At 36.5% G+C, this 17201-nt stretch overlaps 2 protein-coding genes across 2 annotated transcripts in view; both read right to left on the minus strand.

Moving 5' to 3' along the window:
* Positions 1-872, minus strand: part of LOC110371373 (putative inorganic phosphate cotransporter) — a 35507-nt gene extending 34635 nt beyond the window's left edge. The window contains exon 1 of the mRNA XM_064039032.1: positions 716-872. The gene's annotated coding sequence lies outside the window, so the exon portion shown is untranslated. The remainder of the gene's footprint in view (positions 1-715) is intronic.
* Positions 873-4421: 3549 nt separating this feature from the next.
* Positions 4422-13250, minus strand: LOC110371406 (putative inorganic phosphate cotransporter). Its single transcript, XM_064039030.1, has 8 exons — positions 13109-13250; positions 11308-11519; positions 10043-10282; positions 9453-9662; positions 6630-6797; positions 6167-6383; positions 5242-5480; positions 4422-4679 (listed from the first exon to the last, which is right to left on the minus strand). Exons 1-8 carry the CDS (start codon positions 13143-13145, stop codon positions 4449-4451), a joined length of 1554 nt encoding a protein of 517 aa, XP_063895100.1. The 5' UTR covers positions 13146-13250; the 3' UTR covers positions 4422-4448.
* Positions 13251-17201: the final 3951 nt, after the last annotated feature.

Genomic DNA, 17201 nt, shown 5'->3' on the forward strand with positions numbered 1-17201 from the left:
TTGTTTCAAAAATACTGAATTTATTATACGTATTAAATATCAAAATGTTAATGAATGCAAACAGCTGATAAAACAAGGTTAACATACGATTCTTTACATTCTCAATAACACCTTTCTTTATTTAATCTGTATAATATTAATTAAATATATTCCATATAATATATGTACATATGGCAATATGTAATGTTACAATAGTAGACATTTGCGTACAAAGCGAATATTTTGATGACGTACATTTTGAAATTTTAATTTAATTAAACGAAGTAAAGCCGGAAATTTTGCAATTTCAAAATGCTCGTTTATATGTATTTATGCATGCATGTGCATTTGAATTCTTTATGAACACGTTCTTTTGGTTAATTATTATATTTTTAAAGATAAGTAATGTCTGAGTAATATTACCTTTTTTGTTTATTTTTTGAAATTTATGCTTGTTTTTATTTTAAATAAACAGCCCGTAGTGAAAGTAAACCATTATTTTACTTCACAATATTAAATTCTTTAGCTACATAATAGTTTTAGTTAGTTTATTTTTTTATGGCTTTACCTATTTTGCTGACATAATGGTAATGGCTAATAAACTTCGATTCCCAGCAATAACAAACCAACATAAATTATGTTCACTCATTTAAAAGCTATGAAGAAAACTATAATAGCAATTACTGATATAAAACGTCGTGGGTAAAAAAATGTAAATAAATAAAAAAACACTCACAGTAATCAGCTCAACAATCCAGTTTTCCAATTTTGAATCAGATATTTTGTTTCCCATTCAATCGTAATATTTGCTTAACACACGCACGTAATTTAAGGCAAGCTAAGTGACAGGCGAGCGATCGTGCGCCAGTTACTCGACTAGCGCGAGAATCGGCGCGAACGCAGCCTCGCTGTATCCCGCCATAGACCATGATTGTTGCTTGAGGATGTCATGTAGGTAGAAAGGTGTGATATGTTTTTATTTTTTAATTCATTTTGTAAAATTACTTCAAACCGGTTTAAACGAAATATCCCATTGGCTCAAAAAATGGCGTATAAAAGCGAACGAGACCAAGTCTGTGAACGTCGTTTTCACGTTAAGAAGAGGGAGCTGCCCCGCAGTGTCACTCAACAACATAGAAGTCCCACAAGCTGAAAGTGTAAAATATCTTGGCCTGCACTTGGACAAGAGGCTTACCTGGCAGAAACACATATTTACAAAAAGGAAACAACTTGGCATCCAAACTAGGAAACTCTATTGGCTTATTGGCAAGAAATCACAACTTTCTCTTGAAAATAAAATTTTACTATATAAGGCCGTACTGAAACCTATATGGGCGTACGGTATACGGCTGTGGGGTACTGCATCGCACTCCAACATTGAAATTCTGCAACGATTTCAAAACAAATTGCTACGGATGATTACCAACGCCCCTTGGTTCATACCAAACGAACTACTTCACCACGACCTAAGAATGCCTACAGTAAGGGAGGAAATAGCACGCTATACAAATTCATATAAGTTACGGATATCGAAACATCCAAACCGCCTCGCCCGGCCCCTTATGGACGAAGAGCTACAAATACGACGACTAAAGCGAAGAATCCCTCAAGATTTGGTCCAATCACAGTAACATATCACTGTCTCAGCTGATGAGGATGTAACATAGGTTACATACCACGCAAGCCATTAGAAGCACACCCTACATACTTCTGAATGTCCCAGAGAAGGAGACAGATTGTAGTAATAAAAAATAAAAAAATTGTAAGGTTAAAATAAGAATTTCAGAAGTCAGGGAGCCATTTTCAAATATATTTGTAATATCATTTTATTTTACATACCTACACTTTTTATTCACTTCAACGTGATACTGAATTTATGTAACAACTACCTATCAACTTTTTTTTCTCAATTTAATTTAAAAACTATGCAATATGACAACAATATGTATATTGCAAATAAAATCTACACTATAAAAATCATATCCATTTAATTAAGTACACAAGACTTACAAATAATAACGCGCAACTTGCAACAGATAAGTATAATTTATGTTGTAGTCGCATCTGTAGAATAATCTTTGGTGCATTTAAATGTCCATTACCTTTATAATTATCTGTGCACGTGTTACTCCCGCATATTAATGCAGAACGCGATACAAAGTGCTCGAGTTATTTTACGAGACATATACTTTCGATTTTATGCTTCCTCGTTGAACAAGGGCAACACAGAGATCGATTGTTCATAAAATTGATACATTTATTTCTAGATCTGTGGTACTTTTTTTTAATAATACACTTTTGGGATAGCCCCTCTTTACTGGGAGAATAGTACAATTTTCGATAGAAGATGGAGGAAAGGGTCAAAACATTTTCAGTGACTGATGAAAAGCAGAGGTAGCAGTCGCTCTATGGCATAAACGTCAGCCCTGGAAGATATTCAAGAAGGCTTCATTATTCACTTCATTATTTGTGAGCAAAGGTAATAAAAACTTAGTGGCTTATAGTAAAATTTATAGTATTTATATAGTCACGAATAGTTCAGTGATACCAAGGTTACCCCTATCTGACAGAAAAGGTTAAAAAACTGTGCCAGAAATTTTCTAGGAGGATAAAGCATTTATTCACAATACTAATACTTTTTTGTCAAAGCTACGATTATTTATAGGTAATGTTTTCAGTTCCATAACAAAGTTAGATCTCCAATTTGCTCTTGAGTACATAATGGATTACATAACACACGACTTATTAAATCGGTCAATCATTTATTTTGAAAGTACTTAATTACTCAAAAACGCTAGAAAGCTTACGCTAGCAAACAAACACACATTTGAAGTGTCTTCAACATTTTTCTGAGCCTTTAGTTTCAATAGATTATTTTTGCTAAGTTTTCTTACCCATAAAACTTGATGACGGTTTCCAGAGCCATACATTAGATCAAGGGGTCATAACATACTTGCTGACCTACCTTGGGGTTGGTCAGCACTCCAAGATACGACTTGAAATAGTATCATCTTTGAGAAAAAGCTAATGCAAAAAGGTCGGATCATATTTCCCGGAGGGTTTGGTTCACTGAGATATCCGCAATAGAAAGAGTAAAGTGCGTTGTTATGAATAAAACGTATTTTTGAGGAATAGTGGTTTGTATTGTAAAGCATTTTGCATTTTGTTGTAGTTTAATTTGACTTTGAATATAACTGTAATATATTTTTTAGTATTGACTAATCAGTATTTGATCTTTTTAAGCATTTTAAAACAGAAAATTAAATATAAAATGATCGCTATCAGTAATTTAATTCAACAATTGTGAATAATAATAGTTTATGATTACAAAATTAAATTTTAATTATTCAATAGATAAGCTAAGCAGGCACCTAATTAAAAAAATGTTACGCATATTTCTATTTTTCACCTCCCTCCCAAGCCCAGCTAAACAAAATAAACACACGAAACAAAGACACTCCACTTTTTTTCTCAAATGCCCCAAACAAAAAGCTGTTATCTCCAAAACGTAATCAAGTGAATTTTAAATAAAATCAGATTTAAGAATAATTGCCTTCACAGCAGCAGTGTCAAATGAATCTTGGAACCCTAGAGGCTCGAAGCGCTATTTTCTGGTCAATGACATTAGTCTTTGACCTGAAATGACCTTGACCTTAAATTAGTTTCGTTCATCCCTGTGCACCTGCATATCGAAAGTTTGTAATTGACTTCACACGGCTTCAGTTTCTGAGGGAGATATTTCGAAGTCAAATTCAATTGCTCGTGACTTTATACTTATGTAAAAATGTAAAAAAATCTTTAAGGGTTTAAAAATAAATTTCAAGCAGAAAATCTCTTTTAAACTGAAACACTAGATGACAAAAAATCTTGTGGACTAACTATAACTATAATTCTTATGGAGAATTTTGGTTAACTGTGTGATAGCATATTTAGCCCGTTCAAGTTTTGCATACATTGGCATAAACTTTGAATTAACCAATCAATAAATGGATACCATTTTACCACCTTCAGTTCGATTCTCAAGCGAAGGAACTGTACAAATTCTTAGAACACTGACATCTTCAGTAATAATTTCAAAACTCGTTAAATATTGAAGGTTATCGATTTATCTGTTCAAAGCCTGAAAGCCATTATCAACTTACTAAGCGTTAAACTTAGTAGTTCATCCATTTCAAACTAGATGGCGCTGTCATAACAATGTCAAGTCTTTTGTTAATGTAACATAACTGATCTCACTACATCAGAATGGAATCATTTCCTTCCTTCGTGGGATTGATACCTTCGTACTTGAGAGGCTGGTGGTGCTCCTTATTTAGCTGGTCGGAATAATTCCCAACCTATCTATTTTTAGATATTTCGACTTACAATAAAACCTTGATCGAAGCAGAGCAATTCTACAGAGGATTTATTCTTAAAATAGAAATAAATAAAAACCAGCAACAAAAAATTAAAAAATATTTTATTTACAATCAATCATTTGATACGGGCGAATGGTCATGTTTAGGATAAACAATTTTCTTCTCTCCATCGACTGCTCGTTTCTTTAAAGGTCCATGTTTCCAATTAGGAGGGTAGCCATATTTGTCTACGTCATCCCACCACTGGGGCTCTCCAGATCCCCAAATAAGGTATACGACATTGGTCCCTACGAGTACTATGAATACGGTCCAAAATGCTATGCGCCACTGACCTATCGTTTGCTGTAATGAAAGAAAAGATAATTAATAAACAGTACCTACTCTTTGAGTTAGTTTAAACAATTGGAAGGGTGTTTCAAATTGATTTTCCTGAGATTTCAAAGTTATCAAACAAAATCGATGCGTAAACTGTCTAGCTAGAGTTAAAATAAAAATCTTTTTAAAAAAAATTGTTAATAAAAGATGTCACTAATCTAATTTGTTTCGCTCCACAAAACTAAATTAAGGAAGACATGATGTTCTAGAAAAAAAATGACCAAAAAATATAACAATTCTTCGGCTGAGTTAATTTATTCCGACATCTGCTGGCCCGGTCAAGCGGAATGCCCTTCCCTAACTCTTTACAAATAAAAAAAATGGGCTGTGAAAAACTTTTTCGTGCCATTTTGTAACAGGCTGTTTATATTTTTTCAGTGCAATTTTTTTTTATTTTTGTACGGAAATAATGCAGTATTTTTTTACAACTCCTTTATAAATAGAATAACTCACTTTATTGCCTTGTTTTATATCGGTAATGGTAACAGTGATAATGTAAAAAAATCTAAGCTACAGTAATCATACTTACATCAGGAGTCAGTAACCCAACCAAGTAGGGCGTAATAATGCCCGATATAGCAGCAATACCATTGACGAAAGCTGAACAAGTGCCAGCATAGTTAGGGGAGATATCCATGGCATTGATCTTGACACTGCTGTAGAAGCCTCCCATGAACGCCATGGAGGCTATGAAAAGGCCAACAGCCTCAGCACGATTGCAGCCGGAATACGAGGCCAGAATAATAAACAGTGCCGGTATGGAAGACGCTGAGGAAGAAAAAGATGACCTCAATATTAGAATCGATATTTAAATCGATTAATATGATATATTAGGCATTGTTTTAGAATAAATGTCTGATGAATGAGCTGTGAGTTAGTCATAGGAGGATAACTTGTCTATTTGTAACTAGCTGTTGCCCGCAACTTCGTCTGCGTGGGCAATATAGAATAGTCAAAATACTACTTATCCCGTAGGTGCATTCTTTCACGTGACAGTACGTGGACTTCTTCATAAAATCTAAGAAGATGTATACAAATTTCCATCCCCTATTTTATCCCCTTGGGGGTAGAATTGATCAAAATCCTTTCTTAGCGGATGCCTACGTCATAACATCTACCTGCATGCCAAATTTCAGCCCGATCCGTCCAGTGGTTTCAGCTGTGCGTTGATAGATCACTATGTCAGTCAGTCAGTCACCTTTGAGTTTTATATGATGTTGTAACGGAAGAATTGATGGATTTAAAAAAAGAAAACCATAATGATCCATTATGATAACATGACGTGATCTATTGAGGATGCTATGGGATATTGGAATAAAATTTCGAAACTTTTAATGTAGAACTTGGCGTTTCAATAACTCGGAAACAATTATGAAAACAGATTTATCATGGGATAAATATCTTGATAGAATCATTATGGCAATGATTGCAAAATAAATCAAGGTAATACTTACAGACTGTTGTGTAAATCTTTCTTCCTGTTGTGATACTGTGCCATTTTTTCTTGACACACAAATCGCAGATACTGGCGAAAATAAAGGAGGTCACGTACATAGCGATGTACGGTAAAGCTGACATGAGTCCTGTTTCTTTGATATTGAACTTTAAGACGTCTGAGAAATATTTGGGAAGATCTGTTATCATTGTGAAGTATCCCCAATCGTGGCCAATCTAGAACATATAGTACGAATTCATTAATTAGTGCGTCATCAATGTAAAAGACGTCAAGTCGTCCACTCAAAGAAATTTTAGCCACTTGCACTTGAACTCATACTGTTTCTGCCATTCAAATCGACTTAATGTAAAAGGACGTTGTTTGCACATAATTATCAAACTCTTAGCCAGAAAATATTCAGAACCACATTTAATCCCCGTTTCCCCTTCTTTATTACACTTGAGAAAATTAAAAACACTTACGGCCGCCATTACAAGGACCCACAAAGGTGCGGATCGTAACAGAGCTTTGAATGGCACGGGGTCCAGCTTTTTGTTCAAACCAGTTGCGGCTACAGTATTGTTCAAGTATTCTCGTTCTTCGTCAGATATGTATGGGTGGGTGTTGGGTGTGCTGTAGCATAGGAAAACCTGTAAAGAAAAAAATATGCATGAACAATCTGGTGCTAGGTTTTGACCAATGGGAAATAAAATATCTTGCACAAAAAATCTAACAAAATCAGTTGTTATTTTTTTTATTGTTTGGGGAAAGGTTAAACAGTTTCATCATTTGTACTATAAAAATAACTCCTTTTTGAGAACTATAAAATTGAATTATTTAGATATGCGAGACCAGCACATCTACGAATTTTACTGTTTCAAATATCATGAAAAGACTGCCTTAAGATGTATTTTTATGACCAACGTGATGCCAGAGCAGATGTGTCCCGAAAAATACTACATCAGCAAATCACACGCTCATGTCACATTTTATGATATCCATTAAAGGAGACCATCCATTTCGTACCCAAAACTGAAAGTGCCGGCCAGAGTAAAAAAATTATATATTCTTGTAGAGAATAATGCCCTGAACATTTTTTACTATAACAAGAATCGTCTACAATTAACCCCCCGGCTGCTATTTGACTTTGAAAATACCAAAAAATTCCACAATGTTTGGAACATTGCATTACGGCCCCAAACTAGAGAAGGCAGCCGCTGCCTTCAAAGGACTCCTACCTAACCTGGGAAGTCATCAAATGACTCCCCTCTCGCTGTGGGGAAGTCAGACTCCTACTGACTAAAACCCATCATGGGGTAGCCAGAGCCGCGGTAATTCTTTCGACTCATTCGATTCTTTAGACTGCCTCGTTGGTCTAGTGGTTGCAAGCGCGGCTGCTGTGCTCGAGGTCTCGGGTTCGATTCCTGGGTCGGGCCGAAATCGCTTTGTGGGTTTCTTAAACTTTCACAAAGCAGCCCCAGCCAGTCTGGAAGTTGGTGATTGATTCACCCGTGCATCGGAGAGCACGTAAATGTCGATCCTGCGCCTGATCTCTCTCCGGTCGTGTCGGATTGCCGTCCCATCGGGTTATGAGAGGGAAGGAATAGGGAGTGCACCTGTGTCTGCGCAAATGCTCGTGCACTATAATATGTCCTGCGCAGCTGGCTGAACTCCTTAAAATGAGAACAGCGCCGTGGCCGAATTTGGCCGTGGACGCCATTATTTACTATTAATTCTTTCGAACAATCCCGCAGCCCCGATAGGCCTTGTCCCCGCAAAAATATCGTACTATTCTTGTCGAGGATACCCTGAAGATTTTTTACTATTATAAGGAACGTCTTCGGTTAACCCCCAGGCTGCTGTTAGAGTTTAAAGGTAGAACCGTGAATAAAAAATCTATACTTGAATGTTACGGCAAATAACGTCCACAGTTTTTTTTTATCTAATCAAACGTCTACGATATACCCTCCCTCCTGCCACACCGAGGAGCCTGTTACTGATTGTTGTGTTCCTTCTGACCATGCTTCAGGGCCGCGGTAACTCTTTCGAACCCCGAAGCCCCGCCAGGTTTTGGGGGTCGCCTGGGGTTTACTGATTCTCTGAGAGGGGCGGGAACAATGCACGCTACCGACACCTGCTGTTTCCAAGGAGACAGAGGCACTATGAGCCAAAGGAAAATCTATAGGGGCGAGGAGGAATGGGATGCCTTCGTCTCCTTCTGCGCAGCATGCCAGAGAAGGAGGCAGTGCAACAACTGAGAGTTCGCGCCTCTCATCCCATCCGCTGAGGTAGACGTGGAAGTCACCACGCGCGTTGGGTGTCGTGAAGACTCCCGGCACCGTAGACGTCGGTTTGTGGGCGGTGAGTTTAGGGAGGCTTATCGTCCCTTCGTTTCCTTGGAGACAACAGGCCCGTTTCGGCGGCGAGCGTTGACAAGTCAAGCCCTCCTCAGACAGTCAGCAAACCCCAATGGGGCCCACCAGGGTCAGAACCTGCCAGGGCTGCGGGATTGTTCGAAAGAGTTACCGCCTGGTACATTATCAGAAGGAAAATGATGGGTTTAAATCAGTAAGTGTAGCAGGAGTGTACTCGGTGTAGCAGGAGGGGTATATCGTAGACGTTCGATTAGTTAAAAAAATACTGTGGACGTTATTTCCCGTAACATTCAAGTATAGATTTTTTATTCACGGTTTTCACACTTTAAACTCAAATAGCAGTCTGGGGGTTAACCGAAGATGTTTCTTATATTAGTAAAATATCTTCAGGACATCCTCGACAAGAATCGTACGATATTTTTAGCGGGGACAAAGCCTATTGAGGCTGCGGGATTGTTCGCAAGAATTACCGCGACCCTGGTTTCTCCATGATGGGTTTTAATCAGTAAGTGTCTGACTTCCCCACAGCCCAAGTCATTTGACTCCCAGGTTGGGCAGGAGTCCTTTGAAGGCAGCGGCTGCCTTCTCCAGTTTGGGGCCGTTATGTAATGCTCCAAACATTGTGAGATTTTTTGGTATTTTCAAAGTCAAATAGCAGCCGGGGGGTTAATTGTAGACGATTCTTGTAATAGTAAAAAATCTTCAGGGCATTATTCTCTACAAGAATCTACTATTTTTTTCTTTTGGCCGGCACTTTCATTTTTGGGTACAAATTGTTCGAGACTTGAATGATCTCCTTTTGCAATAAAGATTATTTATTTGGTGTTCCTATGATGGCACTTGCATGCAAATAGCTTCCTTCGCTTAAAATGTTTTACTGATGCAGTTTCATTCTCCGTTATTTTATTTTGTTAACGATTATGAACTTACCCAAAACACGAACCATATAATTCCAAGACCTCCAAATACATAAAACACATTCGCCCAGTCTCCGCCATTTGATAATAGGATTCCAGAAATGTAGGGGCCAAAAACATTTCCTACTTGAGCTCCTCCAAATATCATGGCACCAAACCGAGACCTTTCTGATGGTGGTACCCATCTTGCTAGCAGTAAGACAAAGGCTGGTGTTACTGGACCCTGAAGCAAAACAATTGATTATTATGATAAAAACTATGTGGAAACCGACTGTCATGGTACGGGAATGTGACGCAGAGGAATCATGTTGTGAGGTAGGCGATGAGCATGAATATGGATGTATACATATAATGAAATGGAATAACCAATAAACGATGGATGAATTGAGTGAAAGTCGACATGCTGGAAAGAACGTTACTTGTGGGATGGCGGCGGACAGAAGAACATGGAAGAACAATACATATTGCGCCGACCGATAAGAATCGGGATAAGTGCAGGAGGGTAACGATGACTATACAATTACATTATGAGATATTTTTCAAGATGTTCTCTTTGTGAAATAAAGAACATAGAAAAAAAAATTTAAACTGAAGTAAACTAACCTCACCAAAGCCTTCGATAACTCTAATGATGAACAACCCCGTCGCCCCACCTACTGTCACAGCAAAAGGCGTTAGGACAGTCGCTACAGATGTCAACAAAAGTCCGATCCCTACTGTCCATTTGCCTCCGAATTTTTCAGCCAACAGACCTCCAGGTAAATGGGTGATCACATAACCGTAATAGAAGGCACTTAGAAGAAACCCTTGCGTTGCCTCGTCCCAGTCGTAACGATCTCGACCCTGAGGAAATTATTTCACATAAATACCATCAAGTATTATTTGAATGCGTTTGCACGCAAATTGTCGACCGATAGTTGACGCAAAAGTTGGCAGTTTGTTTTAATTGCCTGTAAAACAAATTGCCAACCTTTGACCGAGCATTGCTCTGAATGCAATGCTCGGTCGGGCTAATGCTAGCTCTATACCTGATCATTGTAATGTACGATCTATCCATTCATCTTTTCCTGATAACACTGAAGATGCATTTTTAACCTAGACGTAGTAACAATGGACATTGTGTAATCAACTAATTGTGTAATCTGTTTGTCTTATTTAAAAACTACTGTGATATACACATGTGACTACAGCACGTCATAAAAATATTAAAAGATAACAAAAAAAATGTTACACACAATAAAGACTTTGGTTTCCTGTCATACCTTTTATGCTTTGGATCATGTTAGGTACAACTACAAGAAAAATATCAAGGTATATTGGGCACGTACCAAATACTTACAAGTGGTTTATTACGTCATGGAGAGTGGATCTCTCTAATCTATATCACTGGTAAGAATATCTCCAAATCACTGATAACTGCTCACGATAAGATTCTACTGTCATTGATTAGATAACAATTTAAAAACAAAAACATTTATCACATTTCAAAGATGTATAGCAAACTCACTAGATAAGCTTTTTCAAAATCACTCTTAAATATGGTGATGGATTGCACATGAACCGATAGAAAAAGGAGACGGCTACTAACTACTGACTTTATCCTCAAACTAGCCGTTTTCGCATGGTTTCACCCGCATCCTGTGGGAACTACTAGGTACCAATACCGGGATAAACTACAGCTTATGTTACTCAGAAAGAGTAAAGCTTTCCAACAGTAAAATCGTTTTTCAAATCAGTTAGTAGCTTCGAATCTACAGCCTATTAACTAACAAACAGATAAAATATTAGTGTATAGAAGAACCGCTCACACTTTTACCAACATAATCCATTAGAACCCTTAGTTATACGAATGATTCTATTATACCTACCGTAAACAATACAGGTGCTTTCACAGCCGTCGCATTAGAAACAGCCACATTAGCCGGGTCTGGGCACGTTTCCCCTACAATGTGTTCAGTCGACCCTGTGTGTAGTACCATCTGTGTTATAGTCATGCTGAGACAAACTCGCATAGTGAACGAGTTTCCCAACGCGAACAGTCCCATGATACCCAGGACATAGCGCTGGGGTATCACCATCGCTGGAAATTAAATAAACAAATGAAATTAAAAAATGAAATGCTGGACAAAAAAATTAAAGTAGGTAATGTTTATGACGTTGAAACAGGCATAACTATGTTCATTAAATATGCTTTATTATCTTCCTGCCTTACTATTGTCAATTAGGGATGGTACAGCATGTCTTTTTTCCTTTCAATCTCCTCTATCTAAATCTATTTTATAAGAAACCTTATTTTTATCTATACAGTTTTTTAGATAACTCATCCATCGTTTCTTACCCTATACATACACAGGAAAAAAATTGCATTAAAAACATCAGAATTCCCTTCCTTTTGATCGGGGCTTATTTTCAAGTAGGTGTATAAACTAAGAGGACTCTTTGGCTTGATAACAGGTTCGTGGACCAATCAATCACGATAAAGACGCGCGTGCCACAGACATGCAGAATCATCCTGATTGTCATTTGTCTGTTAAGACTATTATCAAAATGATACATGTAAAAACTGATTGTACGACTCAATTCTTAGAAAAGCCCTTATTTATTTACGGAAAAAAACCCTCTCTAGCAATGTAGGTAGGTATACCTACATCATCAGCATTTTTAAACTTCCCATGCAGAGCTGTGATCTCTCCTCATACAATTGCCCGATTAGTGATTTCAGGCTTTAAAGTCCAGATTTTCCCAATTGTTCCTTCACGTTTACTCAGTCATTGGTGTACAAGATATGCACACTAAATAATTAACTGATCCAACAACGCTATTAAAGAAGAATGTATATTAAAATTATGTGAAAGTTGCAATGTAATCAAATTCAGGACCAATCCTTGGTCAGAGTCATCAGAACCAAAAAAATCTGTCAAACAATAAAAAAAATATTGTTGATGATTAGGTATCTCATAAACAATTTCCCTTAAAACAAATCTAATATCATTTTATCTTATATTATCCTGCAATGTAGGTTAATGTTTTGTAACTTGAATAATTTCCTTGAAATCCTTTCCTGTAGTAAGTAACTACGCAAACATAAACCGCAAGAAATTACCAGGATAGAGATGACGATCTTTTAGATACAAAGGTACTTTCCCTTTGGTAAAAACAGTGTTTTACGTCATCAAAACTTTCCTTTTATATTTCCTCATATCATCGCAAAAAAACGTGTAATTGGTACTATACCAACTGCATTCGAGCATTATTGTCAATGAAATGCTGTTTGTGTTGATTCGATTAAAATATAAAAGAAAAAGTTCTAGGCATCCACAAGGAACTTATCCGCTTGAGCAGTCGACAGCCTCCTCGGCTTAACTGTGAGATAACATTTTTTTTTTAAGAAACCCCTTAGACATCTTAATAATATTTAAGAATTAACCGATGAGTACTTATATCCATTTTAATTTAATTTGTGGTAAACTGTTTAGTTTGTTAAAAAAGAAAACTATAGATATTAAATTATGGGTCACTGACAATGTTTACACCGGTCTATTTATACCTATTGCAGTAGACAAAACAAAATATATGTTTTTAAAACTCCACAAAATTGTTGCATTGTTTTTAATTGTCTATTCGAAGGCTTAATTATAATTAACTTAAAAAAAATATTAGAGCACTAACCTTTGTTCAGAACTCGACGCCATCCTATCAGAGGCATTTTGAGACTATACAGTACATCAACAATCCTTTCATATAAGATTATAACCTACACTTACTACTACATCCCAACTTACTATGATTTGAATGACAAAATTGACAGCACAAACCTCGTAACATCTCACTATCTGACAGATCGCATGATAACGCGAGATGTTTAAACAGATAAATGAAAAATTGTTAAGATCCAAGATAATTGTATAAACTTCTGTGGAGAGACACTTGAAGGTATCGAATACGTCATACTGAAAATCATCATCATCCACCGAGCCTTTTCCCAACTATGTTGGGGTCGGCTTCCAGTCTAACCGGATTCAGCTGAGTACCAGTGCTTTACAAGAAGCGACTGCCTATCTGACCTCCTCAACCCAGTTACCCGGGCAACCCGATACCCCTTGGTTAGACTGGTGTCAGACTTACTGGCTTCTGACTACCCGTAACGACTGCCAAGGATGTTCAATGACAGCCGTCATACTGAAAATAAAAATAGTTAATTGACGTTCTTTTTTCAAGTACAAGAAATAAATGACGATCTACCGATATGAAAACTGCATTGTATAAAACAGAAGGTATTTTTACTATACCTATCAACGAGTATTTTAATTAGTTTTTTTTTTCATTTGTATTTGACCTACTAATTACTTTTTTGTTATGGACTTTTTTTTTCTCTTTCAAGGTCAGATAATGCTGCCTACTGTCACAAAATACATAGGTACAGAAGTCAATCTACATATAAAGCGCGTTCGAGTCACGCAGACATAGGTGTCTATGTGTGCGTGTTCACAGACGCGCTGTCTCAAAACAACTCAAAACAGTGCGAGCGGGGCTGCCGTTTTCTTGAGATACGCGCGTCACACACAAGGTAGATAAATGTGCACGCGTTTTGATACCTACCTAACCGTAATTTGACTGTAATATTTTTAATTTTAATAACAAAAGAAAAAGTAATAATGGAGTAACAAAAAAAGTCGTATTATATGTAATTGTTCAGTGGACGGTTGTTTTAATACAACAATAAACAGTGAACTGTCGTTTTTTAGCCTGCCGTATTACCTATAGTATGGACCTACTTATTTTCTCATATTTCGATGGTTCTTTTAATAAACGCAGTAGGTAGGTACAGTTAGGTGGGTAGGTAAGCGCCCTGGCGGCCTCTGGCCCAATGCCGTAATAAGTTTTGCTAGTGTCGGCCCAGGCGAACCGCCCAACCTACCCTCAAAGATTATTACTAAGTAGTAGGAGTTGATAATTCATGGCGAGAGTATGTTGTAAGGTAGACGAAATAAAACTCGCAAATCAAGGTTTCTGTAGGTAGAAGCAAGCTTAGATCAGGGACTGTACCAACCCATTACATACAAAAATATTTTTTTCGCAAGTAAAGAGTAATAAGTAAGTATAGTAAGTTCAACTCAGTCGTGCGCGCGGCCCTATGTGTGGGTAACCCTTGTACATATACAGTGACTTTGTGTGCGTGACAAGAGGTACAGTCGGGTACAAATACAGTTATTTAGGGGTTGTATACGGCTGTATAAAGTACAGTTATTACGTAATTTAGTTTATTTATTTATAATGATTCTGTATCGCTACTTGAAAAATCAAATGATGAATTTTCGGATTCGCTACTTTCACCAATGTTAATTATAAATTCTGACTCCATGTCAAAATGTCTATAGTATACTTCTTTTTTCTTTTGTACATGTCGACAAGTATTACCCAACATCCCTTCATCAATTTCACTTAAACGTTCATTTATGAGTTTCATTATTTCCGTCTTATTTTGGTCGACATTATGCGAAGCAATATAATTTTTTTAAAGTCCCCACACATTTTGTTTCCATTATTATACTAAATTATAGGTCTTTTTACATTCTTAGTCCACACATTTATTTATTGTCCGCGTACCCCGAGCTAGAAAATATGTAAGGAGTATTTAATTCATCTTAGATATTTCACTTCATTTATTTCTTAGATACTGTCAATGTCAATTTGAAAAGCCGTATGAGAAAATAATGATAAACTGTAAAATGTAATAATAAAAAGCTTTGAATGTTGTTTCATTTTTTGAAACGCTACCTGACTCCTTAAAACATTTTCTCCGTGAAGAACTAGACATTTTCGTAAACGACTGTACCCATAACAAAAAGCGATGAGAACACGTCATGCTCGGACGACGTCACTGTCACACGAATGAAAGTTGTATATTTACAAGCCGACGCACACATAGGGCCGCGCGCAAATCTGAGTTGAACTATCTATACCTATATATGTATGAATAACAAAATTATAAATTGCGGTTTCTGAAAAAGTTCGGTATCTCGTTCAAACGAATTTCCGTTGAAAGTGTTTATTAACCTCATGTATGCCACATAAACAATGAAATATAAACCAATGTTTATATTTCATTTTTCCTGTTTTATTCTCAACAATAAATCAAATAATTAGATACGAGTACCACTACCACGTTAGTTTTATGCGCATAAAAAGTTGACGACCCTAGCGCGACCGCCGAGTTTAGGCATGAAAAGTGAAGTACATACATGAGATTGACTTCTGTACCTATGTATTTTGTGCTACTGTTGTATTACATACTAACACACAACATGAATTAACCACCTATTTTGCGATTTGTGAGACATTTGTTTATATGAATTATTTTTGTACTATAGTATAGTATAGTTTGATAGCTATGTCAATTAATCGTAAGTTTTTTTTAAGGTGATACCGTTGATCGCAATTTTGCTAGCTAAAGGCTGGGCAGATGACGAATTGTGTAAATGTGTAATTACAGGATTCCTTTGTTCACTAGTCAAGTAGTACTTGAATAGGGATCATCTCAAGTGCAGTGGTCGATAGCATTAAAATTAATATGAAGCGTGTGTTAAAGATCCATCAGCTATCTTTTAATTAAAGCTCATTTTTTCTTTCATAATATCAACAATAATATTTAAATAGATCGGAAACTGACTTCAAGTTATTAAGGAAATGTGGACAAAATAAGTTGTATGAAATACCCAACACGCAATGCAAGCCAGCGCTTGATTGTTCGTTCCTTTCCTCTAATAGTTTGAAACATAGAATCAATGTAGCTTCAATATAATTACTTGAGTGTACTGTTTATTTTCCTATGGGCCTACCAAGGATACTAAAAAAATACAGTTTCCGGTCGTGTGTATCTGAGCTATGTAGGTGATACATTTAAGGTAATGTGATATAGGCAGTTAATTTAAAAGGGAAACAAATACTATTCTCCTTCTAACTTAATATTATATCAGCGATATAATAGGTTATTAACTTTGTATAATTTTAATTGCGTAACAGTACCTAATACATTTGTCATAATGACAAATTGTATATTCTATGGTCAAACAAAATGGAGTGTTAGCACAGTTTATTGTTTCTTTCATAATTTAATGGCCGTGTGATTCAATAAACGTATAACTAAAGAAAATACACTAATAAAATGTAAATATTTTTTATATAAAAATCTGTATGCTACAGTTTAGGTTTCAATGCTTAGCTCATTGTGTCTCTTGTATGTTGGCCTATTTCTATGTGCTCGCAAAATCGGTTTTTCATACGACGACCAGATGTTGTACACACTAGAAGTCACAGGTTCCATTCTGTTTTCAGTGTGTTCTATTTTTCTCCTACAAAAAATCAGTCACCGATTGTCTGTCCTACAAAAAGTATGACGTGGGCTGGACAGGCAGTCTAAGTCAAATATTTGTGTAGGTACATGAACATGGGTGCTTGAATTAGTATGGGTCTTTCTATTGTAATCTTTACATATAGGTATTTACCAAAAAGTACTTATTACGTACATTGTATCAGTTTTATCAGTTGTCTAATCCCCAAAGCTCTTCTTAGTATAGGACTAAATGACGTCATTGGATATCGTAAAGATCAAATGATGCTATCATTGTTTTGATGCAGGTGTTCGTAAAACCTTACCAGCTGTCTTTTCTCCCGATATGGTTAGCGATAACCATGCAGGCACGCTTCAAGCTGTCGAAATGCTATCTATCTTGATATAAGACCTCCTTGGTGGATAAGAATT

The sequence above is a fragment of the Helicoverpa armigera genome, chromosome 2, assembly GCF_030705265.1.
Source record: "Helicoverpa armigera isolate CAAS_96S chromosome 2, ASM3070526v1, whole genome shotgun sequence".
NCBI lineage: Eukaryota > Metazoa > Arthropoda > Insecta > Lepidoptera > Noctuidae > Helicoverpa > Helicoverpa armigera.

Bases quoted from the DNA above. Each gene is read 5' to 3' on its own strand.
- LOC110371406 (XM_064039030.1), bottom strand. From the start codon at position 13,145: ATGCCTCTGATAGGATGGCGTCGAGTTCTGAACAAAG. The intron at 9,663-10,042 runs GTTAGTTTACTT...GTTTTGCTTCAG, and splicing joins TTATCGAAGGCTTTGGTGAG to GGTCCAGTAACACCAGCCTT. The intron at 5,481-6,166 runs GTAAGTATTACC...TTTCTTCCTCAG, and splicing joins AAAGATTTACACAACAGTCT to CGTCTTCCATACCGGCACTG.